At 36.3% G+C, this 21,934-nt stretch overlaps 2 protein-coding genes across 3 annotated transcripts in view; both read right to left on the bottom strand.

Moving 5' to 3' along the window:
- Positions 1-502: 502 nt before the first annotated feature.
- Positions 503-12,836, bottom strand: arl5a (ADP-ribosylation factor-like 5A). The gene is made up of 6 exons (XM_033987427.2): positions 12,476-12,836; positions 4,714-4,774; positions 3,703-3,850; positions 3,006-3,089; positions 2,737-2,888; positions 503-1,103 (listed from the first exon to the last, which is right to left on the bottom strand). Exons 1-6 carry the CDS (start codon positions 12,519-12,521, stop codon positions 1,055-1,057), a joined length of 540 nt encoding a protein of 179 aa, XP_033843318.1. The 5' UTR covers positions 12,522-12,836; the 3' UTR covers positions 503-1,054.
- A 1,717-nt stretch (positions 12,837-14,553) lies between these two features.
- cacnb4a (calcium channel, voltage-dependent, beta 4a subunit) overlaps positions 14,554-21,934 on the bottom strand; it is a 48,533-nt gene continuing 41,152 nt past the window's right edge. For both annotated transcript variants that reach the window (XM_055230630.1, XM_055230631.1), the window contains 4 exons: positions 21,111-21,262; positions 20,347-20,442; positions 18,411-18,587; positions 14,554-17,355 (listed from right to left, as the gene is read on the bottom strand). In XM_055230630.1, coding sequence (XP_055086605.1) covers positions 17,092-17,355; positions 18,411-18,587; positions 20,347-20,442; positions 21,111-21,262 — 689 coding nt within the window. In that variant the 3' untranslated portion in view covers positions 14,554-17,091. The remainder of the gene's footprint in view (positions 17,356-18,410; positions 18,588-20,346; positions 20,443-21,110; positions 21,263-21,934) is intronic.

The following is a 21,934-nucleotide window of genomic DNA, read 5'->3' as shown; positions in this document are numbered from 1 at the left end:
CTATTTGCAGGCTCAGGCACTTGTAACACAGGTTCAGTTGTGAATGTATTATCTTTTTTTTTTATAGTTTTTATAGAGTGCAGGCTACATACAATTTCTTTAAAGACATACACAATACAAAACTGAAGTCTCTGCCCTCAGGTTTTTCAATAACAAAGCATTGACAAGTTTGTTAAGTTTTGTAGCTCACAACTCCTCTTTACGTTACAATTTACCTGATTTTTTGGCCTTTTTCTGTAACCCTAAACTCTCTCTGTCCCTTTCCTCTTTACTGTTGTAGACCTTCAGAGGACCTGTAAAGCATCAAATACAATTAGGAACACACATTTTCATTTATTTTCTTAAAACAACGTTAGGTTACTTCCTTGTTTGTTTAATAAATGCTTCAAGGAGTAAAGAAAAGGGCCATCTTGGCTGTAGCCCAATGTTAGTAATTCCTGTCTGCATAAAAGAAAAAAATGCAGTTAGTCAAGTTACTTGAAAATAAATTATGACACTTGAACACAGATAAAAACACTTTATTCACTGATTACTGTTAGGGATTGAAAAACAAAAAAATATGCTATGATTTCAATTTTTGATTTTCAATCCCTCTCTGACCATTGTTTCTTGCAGGCACCATGTTAAAATAAAATACTGGACTGTACATATAAGGAATGGGGTGATAAAAACCACACCAAAAAGTCCGGTACAATACTGACTGCAAGGCCACCAAAATGGGCTAGACTCGCTCACAGCTTAGGAACAAGTCCATTAATATAGTCCCAAGCCATTATTTTGACCTGAAAACCGTGCTTAAATTTAAATAATTCAAGTCTTATTTTGAAGGGTCAATGTCCTCTTCCATATATGGTCATTTGTTCAGTTCAGACCGTCTTATAACATAAAATAAATTAGTGTAGGCCCATCTCAGATTCACAGGGAAAGAGGAGAGAGGAGATGTCATGGCCACCACCGCTGTGTTCATCTTCGTCTTCGATTCCGAGCTCAGTTCTGAGGTAAAACCAGTAGAGGGCGCACTCCCGAAAGGACAAAGATGAGAGGTGAAAGTTCATCATCTCACACGGAGTCGGGACATCATCCACTCGAGACCCTGGCACAACCTGGAGAAAAAGTCAAGCAAAAAAGAAATGTGAAAAATGTCTTTGTGATGCAACGTTCTGAAATGAGGTTTTTAGGTTTCCTTATTCATTGTAAATATTTTATAATCAGATATTTAAAGTAAGATCTTCTCTATTTTTCTCTAAATGTCTGAAAGTTTCCAGAAAGCTTTAGAAATTAAAAAAAGTTCTCTCTATGCTAGACTATTTTGTGATCAAATGAATAAAAATATAGAAATATTGAATAATTATGAGCTTTTACATGTGTATAACGTTAAGGTTATGGAGTAAATAAAGTAAATATTACACTGATATAGGTACTTATACATTTCTATATTGATTATTTTTTCTAGTGCATGTGAGTACCAGTAGTAGTTGTATTGGTAAATGTCGAAAGCAAGTTTTATAAAGTTTATTTTGTGCATGTTTCAAATGGTATTTTCTCAACCATCTGTGCAAAATTATTACTTTAAAATTTTTGCTGATACTTGCAAATACCACTGAATAACAAGTAAACAGACTGCTCTAAAAAGCTGTAAAATCTTAATATTATTTCTTCTGTGGTATCTGGCAACAAGCCACAACAACTTGTGCTGAGATAATTTGTTTTAATTTCTGTGTAGTGTCACAACCAAATGCCAATTTACCAAATGTTCAAGAGTGGAGAATACTTTTATACTGTGGGGGGAATAAGTAATAAGTATCTAACCAGAAGAATTGTGCAATTTAATTTAAATATTATGAACATCAAGAAAAATATGAACTGCTATCAAACTCACAAGAATAAATACAACAATTGAATTAAAGAAATATGATTATTGATAGATTATTGATTATTGATAGTAGAGCCGCTGCTCCTACACGTCGAGAGGAACCAGTTGAGGTGGCTCGGGCATCTGTTCAGGATGCCTCCTGGACGCCTCCCTAGGGAGGTGTTCTGGGCATGTCCCACCGGGAGGAGGCCCCGGGGAAGACCCAGGACACGCTGGAGAGACTATGTCTCTCGGCTGGCCTGGGAACGCCTTGGGGTCCCACCGGAGGAGCTGGAGGACGTGTCCGGGGTGCGGGAAGTCTGGGAGTCCCTGCTTAGACTGCTGCCCCCGTGACCCGGCCCCGGATAAGCGGAAGAAAATGGATGGATGGATGATTATTGATTAAATCAGGGGTGTCAAAACTTTTCTCATTAAGGGCCACATATAAAAACACTGACAAAGCCGAGGGCCGATTGAGGGGCATAGACTCGTTGCCAATACAGTGAATACTTCAAATCTATGTGTTTGTACAAGTTACACTGAACCACTAGACCTTTATTCATGCTTACATCCTCAATGGGACACATTAAATATTGGATATGGGCTTGTTAAAGTAGATTTTCAAAAATGTACAGCAAAAAGTACTGTTTAAGGTAATATGGGCCAATTCACCTGGAAGCTCGAGGGCCAAGAAAAATTGGTCCTCGGGCCACAGTTTGGACATGCCTGGATTAAATTGTAGTAGCCATAAAAGTAGAAGTAATGGGAGACGCTCTAGAGTTAGCAGCAGCAGCAGCGGCGGCAGTGGCAGCGGCAACAGCAGCGGTAGTAACAGCAGTAGCAGTAACAGTGGTAGAAGTAGCAGTAACAATAGCAGTACTGACCCCTCTCCAGTGAGGGCGCAGCAAGCCTGGATGTGCCATTGATGGTCTTTGACAGATGTGAGCTGCAGACTCTGTGAGATTTCTGCCACAGACATACAGCCTTTAACGTCCTGTTTGTTTGCAAAGATTAGCAAACCTGCCTTCCTCAGGTCCTGGAAATATGAATGGCAAATTGTACTTTAAACAACATATTACACTAATCAAAAATGAGTTTGGATTTTTCAATATAAAAACTTTATAAAAGATACTGAAGTTGCCATTGTACTCACTTCATGTGCAAGCATTCTGTAGAGCTCCTCTTTGGTTACTGAGATGCGCTCTCTGTCTGTGCTGTCTACCACCACTATTACAAACTGAAAAAAAAAATATGAACAAAAATCATTCTCAATTTTACTCACACAAGTGGAGACAGGTAGAGGCACACTAGAGGGTACTTTTTAATTTGTACTAGTGGGGAACTTTTTGTTATTGTTTTGTACTGCAGCTGTAGAGGGTTGAATAATTGACTTCAATGATTCATCATGGATACTAACTAAATATTGAAGTGTTTTATTTTGCTATTTATTTATTGCAGCCAGTTTTTTTGTTTTTTTTAAAAGAGTTTTTCAGGGATTATTTTGCTTTAGGGTTATTGTGGACCTCCCTTCTTACTTTTCTTACCTTTTTTACTCTACTTCTCACTTTTTAACTCTTGTATATTGTACTAATGTGATGTATTTGTTGTACTTTTTACCTGCCTGGGGACTGCGGATGTAAATTAGCTCTGTAGCTATAATCCGGCATATTTACATTTGTTTACAACAGATGTTCATTAATGTGCATTGTCCCTATCAAATAAATAAATAAATAAAATTAAAAAAAAATAAAATAAATTGTGTCAGTTTCAGTATTATCGTTTATTATCTATATTGTCTTAAGCAATATATCTTACTTGAAAATGTGCTATCATGACGGGTCTACTCGTACCTCTGTGTTGGTGTAGTAGGTGTTCCAGGATGACCGGAGTGACTCCTGCCCCCCAATGTCCCACATGAGGAAATGTGTGTTGTTCACCACAATCTCCTCCACGTTACTGCCAATGGTCGGGGACGTGTGCACCACCTCATTCATAGAACTGTGGAAGGAAAACAAAGTGTTGACTGAAATTCTTACTCAGTGTTTTCATTATTATTATTTTTTTATGTTTAATTAAGTTTAATATTTATTTGTAAGTACAGCGACATACGCTCATATAATATCTCTATAAACAGATTATCACTAAAGGTCCTATATTACACAAACGGGATTCTTGTGAGCTTTTAGCCATGTAATAATGTTATTACCTCCTCAAAAACATATGTGGAGTGTCTGTGTGTTTTGTTTCATTCACACATGTTTCAGACCTTTATTATTAATCTATCTACATCTCCAAAGCTCAAAATACTCTGTTCCACATTGTGATGTCATGAAGCGGTAATTTTCAAGTTAACAGCTACCTTTTACCTTTTGTTCAGTAGAAACTGGAAATTCCAGGGCAGAAATCATCCAAATAATTCTAGTGAAGGTTCTTGGAAGTGCTCGGAAGTGTAAAAAACCCAGTGGAGCACTTCCTGTATTACCACATTCACAAGGGGGAACAGAGTGTTTTCTGTTTCAGAGAACTCAGCCTAAATATGCATGGTTTGTGAGTTAAATATGTGAATAAAACAGAACACAACTCACGGTATGTTTGTGATGAGGAAACAACATTATCACACATACCATAAAATAGTTTGATATGGGCTCTTTAAAATAGCTTGTAGTTTCCATCAGCCACTTTCATTTGCAGAAATAGCCCGGGTAATTCCAGTAGCACAATTTGCATGTACAGAAAATGCCTAAATAAGCAAGTTTACTGAAATGTGCAATTTTTTTTTCAGTTTTGCATTTTTTTAAGGAACAAAGGGATTGGTACAAAAACTTGTCTAGACAAATGTTCCTAAATGTCCATATACTTACAACTGATACAGGATAGTGGTCTTGCCGGCATTGTCCAGTCCCACAATAATGACTTTGTGTTCTGTAAGACAACAGAGAAACAAAGAGAACACAGAATTAACACAACCATCCATCAATTAAACTGCAGTAAGTGACAGGGAGCCAATGAGTGATGTGTTCAAAGACAGAAACAAAAGTGGGATGTTTTAACACAGTTTACTATTGTACTGGAAAGGCCCATTCTTTACCTCCAGACTACGGAGGGCTTTAATGGGAAATACAGAGATGAGTTTGGTTGTTGCCATGGTTTCTAGTATCACAATACTAAAATATCATATAACTCCACTGCGATAGAAAAAAATAGATTTGATACTCATTACTGATTTTGATACCCAAATGATCTAAAATATATTCTTTTAGACAATATTGTAGTTGTCAGTATTGTAATATTGTATTTGTTTGTGGTCTTACAGTAGTTCTGATAAAACTTGTACAGTAAAGATCCAATTTTTTCCATTTTATTGATATTTTTTTTTTAGTATTTATATTTGCCATCTAGTTTAATTAATAAGACATTTGTACAATTGTCAGTGGTCACTAAAGTGCTGTCCAGTGTTGTTATCCAATGTTACCCTCCAAATAGAATAAAAAAGAAAATTATTGTTAATCATAGCTTTAAAGAATTGTTTACAAAGGATCAGCAGTAACTTATAATGTTGTAAAATAAATAAATACAAAGGTGAAAAAAGGTTTATTAAAATAACCTATTTGGCCAATCCTGTATTCATTTGACCTCATTCAGGGTCATGCAGTGTCTACCTCAGCTGACTGAAGGTGTGTCACCACCGACTATATCACATCTCAATCATATGACTATGTCTATCAAGTGAATGGCAGCGATCTCTGTGCATTGAACCCAGTCTCCAAACTGAATGAGAGAAGATTCAACATGGTACATTCAATTTTAACGCCAAAACAGCACCTAAAATTTTATTATAGTGTTTTTACTGTGGAAATTATATGTAGTAAGTGACAAAGTGAAAGTGGTTTTAAGTGTAATATTTAACAGCATTTTAGTAATGTTGTGTTGAATATTTACTACATCTAAAATCTTACCATATTAAACCTTTTTTCTCATGTTATGGGACTGTATGTTTTTGTTTTGCATATTATGATAAATAGACAGTAACAATGCATTGTTTTTATAAAATACTTAGATCTCATAAACCACAAAAAGATACACAAACGGTAAAAAGAAGATTATGAAGAAACAACACAACCATATGAAAGCAGGTAGCGTGTGTGCAACTGTAGGCTTTTCTGAAGAGAGCAGTTTTGATAATATTCGTAGAACTCACCAGTCTCAGTACTTCTGTTTAGTAAACATCAGGAAAGTTTATGTGAGAGTGGAGTTTATATGTTCTGAATATCCTCTGCATGTAAAAAGGAGGTTAAAGCTGTGACCCCAACCACAACCAAATGTGTGTAACGTTCAGAAAATGTTAAGGTTAAGGTTACAGTTAAGGTTTCATCACTTCAACAGCAATGTGCTAAACTTGAGGTTTAAGAATCAGTAGCAGGAAACAACAGACACAACAGAATGTAGTCTGCCTCAAACAATACCAAAAAGCACTGAGGAACTGAAACTACAGAAGAGACTGTATCAAGCAGATGCCAGTGCCAAACTACTGCAAAACACTCTCTTCCACTGAACCATTACTGACCTTTACAGCTTATTTTGTTACTATGGTTACTTACAGGTAACAATGCCAACTACTGCCATGAATTCCCTTTGACTTAACCATTACTGATCTTTATAATATTTATGGAGATATTATTGCTTTATCTGGAATGCCCCACATTACAGTTTTAATGTTATTTCCATGGAGATAAGTAGGCATCACCACTTTATCTGTAAAATATTGTAAAACTGTCATGTTCATGGGCTATTCTTGATCCAAACAACTCATCAACTGACCAAAAGAATAATCGGCAGAAATCGGCAAAATAATTGTGAGTTTCGGCCCTAGAATGGAGTAACGTTTTGACAGTTCCATTTGTGTTTGATGATTTCAATTTGCACAATTAACTATTACCAAAGGCTGCAATTTTTGAAGTACTATAATTTTCTCCACAAATAAAATATCTTATTCTGCATAAAAACTGGTAACACTGTAGTTTAGGTTTGTGCAAACATGTTCTGAAATTAATGAATTTGTCAGTTCATATTTTATTAGTAAGATTTTTGTTGTAACAGTCACTCAGACAGTGAACTTAGGGATGTCCCAATACAGTTTTTATGGCTCCCAATCTGACGAAAATATTTATTTTAATCTGTAATTCCTGATTCTGATACCAATCTCATCCCAATTCTGATCTCCTCTTCTTTATGAATAATTAAGTATTCTATGGTGAATTTAGCCGCTGTAGAATAAAATTATTACCAGATATAAAAAGACCTACATAAAAATAGCCTAATAATTTGTTATAACTACTACTAATACTGTGAGACAGGCCTCTACTTTGACAATGTTTAAGTCCAGGCTCAAAATGGTTCTGTTTAGCTGTGTATATGAGTGAAAGGGTTTTATTCTGCACTCTTCTCTTTTAATGTTATTTTTATGATAATTATTTGTGATTATTTATGTTTTGATTTGTTGTATTGTGATTTATTGTCTTTCTTATTCTGTAAAGCACTTTGAATTACTTAATTACTTTGTGTAGGAACAGTGCTATACAATTGCCTTGACTAATAGTACCGGTAGCAGTAGTAGCATTGGTAGCAGCAGTAGTAGCAGCAGCAGTAGCAGCAGCAGTAGCAGCAGCAGTAGTAGCAGCAGTAGTAGCGGCGGTGGCGGTGGCGGTGGTAGCGTTAGTATAAGCAGTAGCAGTAGCATAGGATACAGAGGTTAAAAGGATTGATATCTCTAGGGACGTGAAGTTGATGGGTGTGGGTTGAGTGTAAGTGCTCGGATAAACAGGTCAAAATGGCAGAGTGACGTCTTCTGAACACCCAATACAAAAAAAAAATAACATTTCACTAATTCATTTAACTTTAAATGGGGAAATGAAAAATAGAAATGAGAGTTACGATACTTAATTTGACTTTTATCATTATAATTAAAAATACCATGTCAAAATCATATATAAAAATTGTTGTCTTGTCATTAAACATGGTACAGTATTTCTCTTCCTTGTGCATTCAGTCATTGTTGTGGTTAGTCTGTATTACCTACTCTACACTGTATTGGAAAGCATTCTGTCTGACTCATCAGTGACCTGTGGAATGTACTTTGAAACTGGCCACGGGTTTGGTTTCAAGCCTCCACAAGTAGCAGTAGTAAGTAGGTCTGTCAAAAAGAATATATAATATTGACTTACCATTCAAAATATAAACCCTGGAGCAATATTTTTGGGGTCAATATTTGTCGTGTGTACTATTTCTTCGCACTACTGAGAAAAGATTGGTTATTTTTTGGCTATAGATAAGATTTAACCCATAAAAGGTTGAATAAATCGCCTCTATGACTCATTAATACAAACTAGAATTAGAATGAAGTACTAAAGCGATTCATTCTGTTATTTATTTATTGCAACTCATGATTTTGACAATATTGCGCATTTAGAATAGTTTTTTTGGGCGTAATGCTGCTTCAGTGTCAGTGGCAAAAATTTGTTTCAATATTATCATTTAGAGCTGTATTTTTTTCATCAATATATCACAAATCAAAATTTGTTATCATGACTGGCCTAGTAGTAAGTAGTAAGTAGTAAGTAGTAGGTAGTAGTAGTTAGCATTTTAGAAGTAGTTAGATTTTATCAGGCCATTGTTGCAATTAAATTTGCGATTTATCTTGTAAAAGTTTATTCTGTTCAGAGTGCACATTGTAAACATCCACAGGAGGATTTGAGAGAAGATGCCCATCCCATGCTTTTTAAGACAGGTTTGTGAAGATCTAAACTACAGGTACAACAATAAGATTTTTCTATAAAAAGACGAGATATTTAGTTTTTTGTAGAGGACATTTGATATTCTGGAAAGCCCTTGTTGTAGTTATAGCAGTAGTTTGTTTACATGTCGGTTCACATTGATAATAAAGGCTTTTCTCCGCAGCTGTCGACTGACTCATCGTGGAAAACCTCAGGTACTTTACTTTCTGCTGATGTGGATTTACCGTATTACACAAAATACAGTCACTCCATAAGAGAATGTACGAACAACGTCACGAGAGCACCTCAGGACCCCAGTCTGCCGTGCATCTCCATCACTAAGCAAAGCCTGACAAGACAACAAATTTTGAAGTTCAATATATTGCTGAAGTAAATAGATGATAAACAATAATAACTGAAACAAATTTATGCCACTGACACAATTAACCAATAGCAGATTTAAACCACAAAAACTATTTTAGATCTACAATATTGTTACAAATGATGAGCTGCAATAAATAAATAAGTTATTAATTCAACCTTTTATGGCTCTCCTAGTAATGGAAAGAAAATGTACACATGATAAATACTGACCCTAAAAATATATTGGTCCAGTTGATATATTAATTATCTTGACAGGCCTACTCTAAGCCACTAATCACTCATTTGAAGATAGTCAATCAATAGATCTTAGCCAAAGAAAAGAAATGGTTTGAGAGTGGAGTTAGGGCACTTTTGCACCAGTCCGGTTAACTGGTTTGATTGAGAACTAAAGTTGAAACATTGTTGCAGTTTTTATTTCACAGATCAAGTTCTTGGCACATTTCAGCTCGAACAAAGCAAAAAAAAAAAAAAAAAAAGAAATAGAATATACTCTTCACCTGAGGTGGCGCTGAATTGCAAATAGTGCAGAAAATGACATCAAAGTAGAAACCACTTTACCCATCGGCCAGACGAAAGTCCCTACCCAATCTGTTACTTGTAAACAAAAGTTAAAATGCATCAGATTTTAGTGATGCTTCTATTTCGCATTTGGGTTTTACAAATATATCGGACATATGCACTCTACACTGGGCTGTAACGTTATTACACTGTCTGGATAATAAAGACATGGATCAAGGTAAGACATGACTGTAAAGGGCGTGACAGCATTATACGAGAAGAAATACATGTAAATGTTGTGAGGATTATTCACAGTTCTTTACTTTACGAGCCTGTATGACTGATTAGCCGCAACTATATATATATATTTTAAATCGGTCCCAGAAATTGTGGTATATTTTAATCTAATTACATAAAATAACCGTGATCATTAATTTCCTCCTCACTATACTTCTTATTAAATTTCTCCCTTTTTGATCGTTATTCTTTTATTTTTTTATCACCATACTACGAATAATGGGGAACAAACCACAATCCAGATCAAAGAAAACAAAACAAGGAAAACTATAGTGATGATAGCCGGTATACTAATGGGTGTGAGAGCAGGGGCCTGAGTGATTATGAAAAATATGACTCAGGCACAGTTTACACTTAGTGTAGCTCAATAGACCAAGCTAACAAATAGAAACTGTAAACAAATATGTATGTTACTTTCAGTGTAGTTAGCTCCTCCCTTCAGACAGATATAAGGCAGTGTCCAGCAGCAATCTGACCAGAACTAAAGAAACTGCTTGGATGAGCGGCAAAACTCTAAAACATTTGTCCAGTTGACAGAATTTAATTTTTCTTTTGCTATGGATCATACCTGGACAACTGACGGATTACACAAAGATACTACACTCTATAATATTACTATAACTACTACTATAAATACTAGCACTATAACCAGTACTAATTCTACAAACACTACCACTACCACAACTACTCCACTGGAGCTGGGGCTATGGCAAGAATCACTTTTTTTCCTGAGCAACTGACAAAATCTCAACTGATTAATATTCTATTGATCCCACAGCAGTGTAAGTACATAGTCCCACACTTTCCTCACCCCAGACACTTCCTTCAGCTCCTCTGGTGGGACCCCAAGGTGGCCGAGAGACCTAATCAACATTTACAAAAAAATTGCAATTTGAAACTTTGTTCAGGTAATAGAAAATATTGCTCAACAAAGAACAAAAACATCCCCAGTCTCCATGGTGCCTTAATAAAACCTGTTAACTGTAATCTAGACCTCTACAAACATGTTGCAACATGCAGCTGACTCTTGTATTACGTTAGCAGTTCACACAAAATCTAAAATGCAAATATACCCAGATTGAACCCGAATGTCTACTGTGACCCTGTAAAAATTTCCCAAATATATTATTAGTATTTCTACAAGGTTGTACAAATTGGTCACTTTACTAGGGCTGTAGTTGGCTAATGTCCTGCCGATCAATTAGTCGATTAAAAAGAGGACAAGGAAAAAGCTCTCAAAACGATTACGCATCTCTATCTCTACGCAAAAACAACTACAACAGAAATAAGTATTGTATTTATACCAAGACATATTAAACTTGTGAATCTGCCTTTTTACATGCAAGAGCCAGAGCCATCACAATGGGGTAGGCAAGCTAGGCAATTGCTTAGGGTCCCAGACTGAAATGGTGCGACAAAATATAATTTACATAATTAAAAGCCTTGCAAATGTAATCTTAGCGATGATGAACAATATTTCCTCTTAAATGTAAATTGTCAAAGCACAAATTACCTGTGTTTTATATCACTTTGCTGTTAAATTTTATATGCCCCGGACCAGATCTTCTCTAGGGCCCCCATGGTATCTAGAAATGGTTCTATCTCCAGCAAACTCACTCACTAACTTCTCTTTTCTGCTGTTGTCCCATATAAATCCTTATAATCTAAATAAAATGATTAGTCGCCTAATAAAAATTTTGGTAGACTAAGACACCGATCGAGTGTCAGGCCATAGAAAGCAAAGAAAGAGGAACAGCGTCTCTGGTTACCAAATGGGTTTTCTTTTCACAATCAGCTGAAGCCTTGGACCATAAATAATACAAGCAGGAACAGTATTCTTACATAATATTACCTACTGATACACATAGCTGTAATTCTTTCACCTCAAAGAAATAAACATTGTCATTCTAGTCATATTTGCTCAGTCTATTTTAGTCAAGGAAAACAAACATTTCTAAATTAATTGACATCATAATAATTTAAATGCAAGGGAAGATGTTATTATTGTCAAGTAAAAACTAGCCTTTTATAATCAATACTAAACTAACATATAGTAATTTTACAATAAGAAAATAAATAATGTAATAATAACTACTTGTATGACATAACGTGAACAGTTAGCAATAGTAGCACACCATTTGCCCAAAGTAAGAGGTTATGAATGTAAAATGTGACGTACCATTAATACACCATTTTATTATTTAACTATGGCTGCTTCATAGTATCAGATTGTACTGTCCCAATCTAATGCAGGTTTATTACACATTACAACTCTATCAACTTTAAAGTTTTTTTGTAAAATATTTTTTGTAATGTTTTATTTATTTATATAAATGTACTAGTCTTGATGTGTAGCCTGTTGCACATATTTTTACTATTATTAATATTAGATCCTATATATTATATTTAAGATTAGATGTTGTTTATAAAACCAATTGCCTCGTAAATCAAGCTTATTAGAATTAAAGATAAGCTAGTAAAATAACAAAACCAATACATAAGAAACTGTAAACTGTAGTTGCCTAAAAGGATATTCGTATATTCGTATTATAAAACCATTAATTGTCCAAAAAGAGCTATATTTTACTTTGGGCCTTACGAACGAAGCATCGAGCGCATTGACACCCTTATTTTCAAACATTTTTATAGAAAAAATCTTCAAAATCATTCTTACCTTGATGATTAAAAAGCCTCCACAGCTTCGTAAACAGTATCCCCATGGCTGACGGTGTCCAAAAGCCGATGCCAGTTTGAGAAAATCTGATTTGAACTACACAATGCTATCAACTTTAGCTAGCCTGCAAGCTAACTAGTCTCACAAATGTACATAGTTTTACGTACAAACGACATACTTGCTGGTCTCAAAGGCAATCTATCGAAAATACAAAGGCTATATGAAAAGGCTAGAGGACCGATGTGGTTACGGTGGTTAAAAACGAAAATGTAAGCAGAAAACGCTAGGTTGGAGCTGGCTGGAGTGAAGTCATGAAGGCAGCTTCGCTAGTTAACTGTCAAACTCGCGCATGCGCACAGCGGACTCGTCATTAGATCGATGGTTCAATGTTCAGAGGGGTGAGGGTTCAGCATAATTATGACCTAACCCTGAGAAAAAAAAAGAAGAAAAATACATATAAGAGGATAACACGTGTATATTCGGTCAGATGTGTACATTTAAGTCTATATTTTGTCCAAGCACTTTAATATTGTGACAAGGTAATGGGAATCACTAAAGAGTTGACCATTTGAATGTATGAGCTGAGTTGTCTATACCTTCAAAGTAATCTAGAATATTAATGTTTGTTAAAATATTTCTGTTGATATGTGATATTTCCAATAAAACAAAAAGATTTAAGGATTGCAACATCATTTCAATATAATTATATTATAGCCTTAGATGCAGTAGCCTAGTAGTAGGAATAGTAGTTGTTTTCCCATACAGTTGAATTACACATTCTTTCAGTATAGCCATGCCAGTAGGCTATTTGTTCCTCTAAAGGCTGAGCAATTTTGCAAATATGTGTGGTAAGAGTATAAGAGTTCAGGTATTGCAAATAGCCTAAAGCTTATTTTGGAATATTTGGTTTTCTGCAGGAATACAACTGTCTGTGAGTTGTCATATTGAACGTATCTTTCAAAAGTGCACACCCTTGTTAATGTGTCCTTGGGCAAGACACTTCACCCTCTATTAATGTGGCGTGTGTAAATCCAATAACATATAATCCCAGACCAAACTATTGCTAAAATGACTAAACAATGTCCAACTGAAGACGGCAACACCAGAATTAAACCTGATCTACCAGAAAAACTTAGGCAAAAATTGGTTGATGGTTCCATCTCAGCTCCAGTTAGTGTATACACTTATGTCTTTGGGCAAGACACCTCATCTACTTTACCCATTTTTGAATGTAAAGTATTTAAAAGAGTGGTTGTTAGTGGCAAGAGAGAGTTTTTGTGCAGATTGGAAGTGGCTCAGCATGTAAAAATATGCAGAGTGCATGATGCAATGTAGAAACATCTTAACATGTAAAAGGGACTATATAAATCAAAATACAGTATTAATATTTATAAATTTATAATTATATGTTTTGAGTACCCAAATTTCTACTTAGAATAAAGTAAAAAGTATGCATGAGAAATACTACCCAAAGTGCAATGCAGAGCTATAATGTGTCTTTGTTGATAGAAAGGAGTGGAGATAGTTACATTGCCTTAGGGCAGTATTTCCCAACCAGGGTTACAGCGACTGCTGACGGTACGCAAGCACTTGTCAGGTGGCACTAGAAATGATTTCAGATAAAAAAAATAAAAAAAAAGATCAAATTCAATAGTATTTGAATCGAAAATGTTCTTAGTAATACATTCTACATGTTTAATAATGTTTCTGTATGATAATTTTGACATAAATATAATTAAAACAAGAAAATAGACTACTAGTTATTGACTGTAATAGTAAAAAAAGAAAGAACACTGTGTAAAACACTGTTTTACACTGATATAGTAGGTATTTACAAATGTGAGACAATGTTTTAGAGGTATGCAAGACACAAAAGGTCGGAAATCACTGCATTAGGGCAACTGGTACTTGTTCTGTATTCAGTAACTTCTATTATTTTAAGTGTAGCAAATTACAATTACAGGCTAAACGTATACCCAATAAAAGTACAGGTTTAAAATGTACTTTAAAAAGAGTTACTTTCCTAACCATAAGCATTGTAGGACCACATAGGTCAAATGAAAGAAGTAGCAACTCTATTGTAGCATAAGGGCAGTTTATTTCATTGTTTTTGTAAAAGGCATGGCACACAAACCAATAATCAGTGCATCATTCTCTCACAGGCAGTTTTCAGATCCAGTGGTTTCTTCTTATGCTCCAGATTTCAAAACATCAACAAGAAAAGCTACTGTTTAAGATGCCGGATAGTTGAACAGAAGTCTATAGTCCATTTGTAAAGAGTCTCTGGCATTTTAAATCACACGATATATGGATATGGCAGTAAACATAATGGTATATTTATATTTCTGTAACAGCTGGCAGCATACAAGTAAATTCATATATTAAAAACGAAAACTGCTCATTTTCTCTTTTTTTTTTTTCCAGTGACAGAAAGACTACATTCAGCATATCCCTGGCCATTTCACTTTTGCAGATATCAACAAAATCAATATAGAAAATGATATTAAATACAGGATGATATGGTTAAAGCTCCACTATGCAACTTTTCTGGTGGAGGGTCCCACTTGCACGTCTCCATTCAGATGTTATTTGCCTGTATAGCATTAAACTTATCTATCTCTATGAAGACAATGTCAGTGCCATCAGGCCAAATTACAGGTCAGATCTGTGGAGAGGCCTGCTCACAGTCAGAATGCATGTTTTTCAAGGTATTTTTGAGCAATAAAAACACGCGTGATAAAATATATGCAAGATGGATATGTTTAATGCCACACTGTGGACCAATGCAGGCAAAGATTAACATCGCCATGGAGACAAGCAAGTAGTGGAAAGTAGTAGAAAAGTTACATGCCGCATTACTTTATAGAATGTCAGTATATTTTTTTAAATCTAAATAATTACTTCAATGGGACATGTGTTTGTATAACTGAAGATAGAAATGTCTAGACACCAGTTTTAGCAGTAGCTTTTTGCCACTATATCTAATGCGTAAAAGTAGTCACTAGATTTATGGACAGTTACTTGTATTTTTTTCATTCATTGTTGAATGCACAACAATAGACATATATGTGTTGGAGCAAGTAATAGTAAATCGTTATTTGCCTATTAATCATAATTGTATAATGCTTCAAAAATGTCATATTGCTGTTGCTGCAAAGTAGTCGTAGTAGTTGCAGTAGTAGCTTAGCAAGTACCGTAAAATTGTTATCTAGACAATATACTATCCATATGACCCATGTTACAGCAATATATTTATGAAAAGAGAAAAAGTGAAGGTAAACTATTTATAATTTAACTTGAAAATAAATCCATCCATAATATTAAGTGCATCGATGCTACATCTCCATGACCGCCCTTTCCTGAGGAGTACAGCTTTATAATGTGTTTCGGTGTCAGTTTGCATTCTGAAATATCGATTTATTGTTAGCCTAGCCAGCCATACCAACAGTTCTTCTAATCAGTATAGAGAATTTGTCTTCTATGCCTGATGATTGAATAGTTAAAGGTGCACTGTGTAACTTTCTTGCCACAGGGTCCACCACAGGTCTCCATGGAGTTATTTCTTTTTCTTCTTCTTGAATGTTCCACAGTATGGCATTAAACTTATCTCCCTGGAGACAAGGAGGTGATGCCACCAGGCCAAGTACAGGTATATGTGTATGAAGAAATGTAAGATGTTCAAATGCCGTACTGCAGAACATTCGAGGTAAAGAAAATACATCTCCATGGAGACAAGCAGATAACAGACCCTGCATCAGCCAGGTTACATAGTGTATCTTTATATACAGGTCAGAACTGAGTAGGGAAAACAGGATAGCTTCAAGACATATAAAAAATACAAAACACCCCATTTTAGACTGTAAGAATAGTCGTTATTGGTCCAAATGGCCAATGATTCCCAACACTGCAAAAATATATATATGCACATGTAACAAAATTATTGGTATTCTGATTATTAGTTTAGATTTATTTTAAAATATGACCTAGGTGACAAAGAGGATCAGGGGATTAAGTTATTATTATTTAGAGTTGTATTTTGTAAATAAAATCACCAAAAATAAAGCAAAATTTCAAATATATAAGCTAGTAAAAATGTAATAAAACAATTTAGAAGATGGGTATGGCTGGTCAGGCTGAACTATCAAAATGGCATCATGATTGGGGCAGTAATATACCATTCAAAATCAATGCAATTTTTCAGCGCAGGCATTGAGTGGATATTTTCACTCACATCGCAGACAAACAAACAGAGCCTCTAGACTTTTTCCACAAGCTCCTGGTGCGTGCAAACTGGTTCTGAGTTGGTCTTTTTCACTGTTGCTGAGTACTTTGGCCATTGGCTTCCCAGTTCACCTGTTCATAGCCTTCCCTGCATGCTACAGTAACATCACACATGAATTTCGGCTTCAAAAAACCTGTTTACATCCCTTAGTATATGCTCTTGTGCTACTCCTTCCATCAACATTGGTCATATACAACAAGAGCTATACATCTGGCAGGGAAAGTGAAATCCTACACATGTTATATTGGTCCAGATCAGTGTAGAAACTTCACTATACTGTGGTCCTTAGCTTTCGATTTCAGAAGACATGTCTAGATTGGAGTGGGACTAGAGTTTAAACGCGGTGTCTTGCTTCTTGGCTGTACCCGCCCGGAGACTCCCTGTTGCGGTGGGGTTTATAGGAGTCCTGGTAGGGGTCCTGGAAGTCCTCCTCGACCAAAGGGGAGTGGTCGCGGCTGTGTTGGGAGCCTGAGGAGAGGCGGTTGCGGTTCTTGCGAGCGCGTTCGTTGTGGTAGTTTTCGTCTGCGGGCATCAGGCTGCGGCGCTCGACTGGGGAGTGGTCTGACGTCGTGTGGTTACTGTTACGGTTTCTTTGGGCCTAGAGGGAAAAGACAAAAAGGGTTGAAATTAAGAAGTACAGGGAGTTTAAATAAAATATACAGGAATGAGAGATGTGTGTGCCCACTGCTTATAAAACTCTAAATAACCCATTTTAACAGTTGTAACAAAACAATGCATTTTACACAAAAGGTTCTCAAGAATACAGTATACAGTAGGAATGGGATGAGACATAAACAGTGGTGAAAGAAGTACCCAATTTTGTTACTTAAGTAAAAGTACAGATACCAGGGCAAGAAAAAAATGCTCAAGTAAAAGTAAAAGTATCTCATGAAAAACTCAAGTAAAAGAAGTAAAGTACCTATTTTAAAATGTACTTAAAGAGTAAAAAGTAAAAGTATTTTGCACATATTTTGAGGTTTTATAGTGAATACAAATGTAGTGATTTTGATACAGCTTTGTGATCGCTTTTTCTGGCTGTTCATCTCTATATGTTTGTTTGCTAAAATTAAGAACAAGTTGAAAAGAATTTATCTGTCAGTCCTGTTCAAAAATGTAGTGGAGTAGAAAGTACAGATACCAGCTCTCCAATACAGTAAAGCAAAAGTAAAAAATATCCACTTGAAAATTTACTTAAGTAAAGTACAGTCAAAATTTAAATTAAAAATAAAATAACTTTACTACTTTTACTTTGTTACATTTCACCACTGGACATAAATCTGATAAGACGATATTAGATCCACACAAAAAAAGACAAGATGATATGTAGACCCACTTAAATATATACATTTATGTGTGTATACAAACAGCTACTGCTCCCGATAAAGGATACCTTCACTCAAAACAAAGGGTTAATAATTTTGATTTGATTTTAATTTAGCTAAATACTGCAGCACAAGATCTTGCCCTTGTATACAACTGAAGTATGGTAATAAAGATTTCCTTTATTTTCTGAGCTAAATATTATAAAACTCTTTTGATCAGTATATTATTAAACTGTTCTATTTTCCTATTGTTCTAGATAGTCCAATCTATTTTCTCGTTAGTAGCTCAATCCCTTGTGTCCCCACTTGTGGTTGTCCTGATCATATTCACCTGGTTGGCAGCAGGGTAGGGGGCGAGTGCGGTGGAGCCCAGGTTTCGTCCCAGCAGAGGGTTGAGGGGAGTGCTCAGAGACGTGTGTGTGGCTCTCCAGTACGCCTCCAGGTACTCTGCCAGGTGCTCACACGCATCTTCCAACTGGTTCTCATCCAGGATTATATCGAACATCTCCTGAAAGCAGACAGAGAAGGGAGGGAGAAAAAGGGAGAATTTTGAGCCATTTGAGCTCCTAATTAGAATCAGAACTAGAATTTTTTTTTGGCAGATGATAAACAAAATTCTAAATGACAAAAAAGGCATGTATAAATCAGATCTTAGAATAAAATAGTCTTAAATACAAAATATATACAGTTACAGTAACATTATCAGATATAAGCATTTTGTATAATTTGCTAATCTAGAATGAAGTTTTAATGAAATCCAAAGGTAGTGTTCTTTATCACTGAGTGAGCTTTATCCCTGTCAATACTACTGTTAATACTACAACCACAACCTCTTGTCATGATCCTGCCTGTCCTGTCACCTGTTGTTACCCCTCCCTGTCTTGGTCACGTATCTGAGCATGAAGCTGGGGCAGAGAGCTGTCTCCTCCCGTGCACACCTGGAGCGGATTCCCAATCAGCCGCACCTGGGGACCTGGGAGGAATAAGAGGAGCCAGGACCTGACACTCAGTGCCAGATCGTCCGCGTACCTCAGTGGTAGTATACGCTTGGCTTAGCTCTTGTTTTTTTATTCTTGTCGCTTTTACTAAGATGGATTATTTGCTCTTGCTCCCACCAGATCCTGCTCCCGCTCCACGGACCCGCTCTGCTCTCCTGCCTCTGATCCAGCTCCACCCTGCCGGTACAGTCCGCTCCTTCTCTGACTACACTCCGCTCACCCTGTTCCTGCTCCCTGGACCCGCTCCGCTTCCCCGTCTCAGATCCTGCTCCATTCTGCCGGTGCTGTCCGTCCTGCCTCTGTCTCCATCTCCCACGCCCGGCCCCGGGACTACGACTCACGCCCTGTTCCTGGTTCCCCGATTGCTTCTCGTTTGTTTAAATTTCACCTCTGTAAATAAACACTGTAAATCTTCCCCCGAGTTCTGTATCTTTGGTCCCCCCCTGAGCCGAGCGTTACGACACCTCTATATTACTACTTACTATCATTACTTCCCCTCTACTTTATGTTTTAATACTTTGTTTAAATACTTTTACAGAGGCAATTAATTATTAATCTATAGCAGGGGTCGGCAACCTTTAACACCTAAAGGGCCATTTGGACCCGGTTTCCACGGGAAAAAAAACACTGGGAGCCGCAAATACTTTTTGGCATCATAAATGAAGATAACACTGTATATATTGTTTTTATATATATATATATTTTTTTTACGTTTACATTTTATAAAAACAACTACAGTGTGTTACTTGAAATCCATGAAGTGCTACAGAGATTTCTGCTCCTGAACCTCTGCACACAGCGTCTGCACATCGGGGCTGTATCTTTACACAGGACTGTAAGCTGTCGTCTGTGAGGCGTGAACCGTATTTGTTTTTAACTTAGTTCCACAAATGTGAAGCTTATTTTGAGCGAAAATAATAAAATATAATTTTATTTTAATATTTCAAGATCATGATAATCTTCCAATTTAAACTACAATTTAAAAAAAAGAACTAACACAATTAAAATACACTTCAGTTCAATACTTATAATTTATTTTCCCAAGCCACGCGGAGCCGCAGTGTAAGGATGTGGCTGCATGTGGCTCCCGAGTCGCGGGTTTCCAGATCCCTGGTCTATAGTCTGATTTGCTGAGTTTTTAAATCTTATCCTTCATGATAACATAGGGTAAAAAATCTGATTTGTTTTACAGTGTTGGTGGTAGTACACTATATTTCAGCGAAAAAATGTGTGACTTTATAGGAGTGATATCGTTTCAATTTGACTCACAGAGGGACATTGTGAGAGTTTTTCAGCCGCGACGAGCTGCACATTCAGGTGTTTGCTCTGAGACTTTCCTCTGGATTTGATCAGACGCTGGAGCACCTGCACAGAAGCACAAAGGGGAGTTATAACCAACATCTTGAATGTTTTGGTCACCATCCTTCTATAATTTATAATATAGTATCTACAGAAGAATCAAAGTCGGTATTGGCAAGGCGTAGCAGTACAAATACCGCATAAAAATAGAAACTAAACTCAGACTAAATCTGGAACTTAGACTGGACTAGACCAGGACTCATCCAGGACAAGAACAGGTCCAAGCCAAGTCTAAAGCAGGACCAAAATGGGACCAAACCAAGATCCAACTAAGATAAGTGTGAATGCAGTCATCCTCAAATGCATAACAAAGACAGATACAAAGGCATCTAAATTGAAATTAAACAATAAAAAGAAGAAATGAAAAATTAAATGAACTTGTCTCTGGATTGTCCTCATACGTTTTGTTCCTGATTTCTATTTAAAAGGACAGAATGTGAGTTTGAGTGTGTACCTTGGGTGAGAGACTTTCACATGGACAATGATGGGAGCGAAAGAGGTCTGTAGTGGTCAGTAACTATCAGTGTTGCTTTAGACAGTTAAGTCCTGGTTTAGTCCTGATTTAGTCCTGATTTATACCTGGTGTAATGCTAGTTTTACCGTGGTTAAGTCTTGGGTTAGACCTGGTTTAGTCCTGACTTAGACCTGGTTTAGTCCTGGGTTTGGGTGCATACCTTGGGTGAGGAGACTTTGACGTGGACGATGATGGGAGCTAAAGAGGTCTTAATGAGCTGGGCTGGGTGGTTTATGGTGTCCGCATCCAGAACCACGAGTTGCAAAGACCGGGCCAACTCGAAAATACGCTCGATCTCGCTCTGCACCTCCGCTGGGAATTCAGACCAAAAACAAAACCAGTAATAAAATTAGTGAAAGTGGAAAAGACAAGAGTTGACAGTCAGTAAGTTTACATGCAAGGAAAAGAGAAATTGCCACCCATAGAACTTGGCAATCACAAGAAGCTGATTTCACTAAACCAAGTATTTTTTTGGCAACAAACATTTTCATAAGACAAGTAGATGAAAAACCTTACATAATACATTATAAAGAAGGCTAGTACAAAGAAAATACACAAAATAGTCTAAGTAAGCAGTGTGCTGATTTGGTGTATTATGATTGTTTTACTTTTATTCAGTTGCAAAATAAGGCTGAATTCTAGACAAAATGTTTAGAGTGTTGCTACTCATCTAAGTAGCTTTTTCAATTCTGAGTTCTAAGTCAACTGAACTACTCTAAGGCATAAATTGTCTCTTGAGTCACATTTTGAATTATCGTATTGCCCCAATGAGTCAGCTGGCACATATTAGCATATACTGATTAGCCTTATTGTTTGTTTTGGTTTGATGGAATAGGTTGAATTGGAGACTTTTAAATAGGTTTGAGGAAACATTTATGTTAATTATATTTAAATCTTCCTAAGCAGAACACTGGTTATCTCTAAAATCTCTCTTGCATGTAAACATAGTGATTGAACATGGTATAATATAAGTCCATGCACATC

The sequence above is a fragment of the Periophthalmus magnuspinnatus genome, chromosome 21, assembly GCF_009829125.3.
Source record: "Periophthalmus magnuspinnatus isolate fPerMag1 chromosome 21, fPerMag1.2.pri, whole genome shotgun sequence".
Taxonomy (NCBI): Eukaryota; Metazoa; Chordata; class Actinopteri; order Gobiiformes; family Gobiidae; genus Periophthalmus; species Periophthalmus magnuspinnatus.
The sequence above is the reverse complement of the archived record's forward strand: the minus strand, read 5'-3'. Positions and strand labels throughout refer to the sequence as shown.

What these genes read in the sequence shown, in the direction of transcription:
- arl5a (XM_033987427.2), bottom strand. Translation starts at nt 12,521, where the DNA reads ATGGGGATACTGTTTACGAAGCTGTGGAGGCTTTTTAATCATCAAG. An exon ending in GAGGCTTTTTAATCATCAAG is followed by an intron (nt 4,775 to 12,475) that starts GTAAGAATGATT and finishes GTTGTCTTACAG; the next exon opens with AACACAAAGTCATTATTGTG. An exon ending in CCTACTACACCAACACAGAG is followed by an intron (nt 3,090 to 3,702) that starts GTACGAGTAGAC and finishes TTTTTTTTTCAG; the next exon opens with TTTGTAATAGTGGTGGTAGA.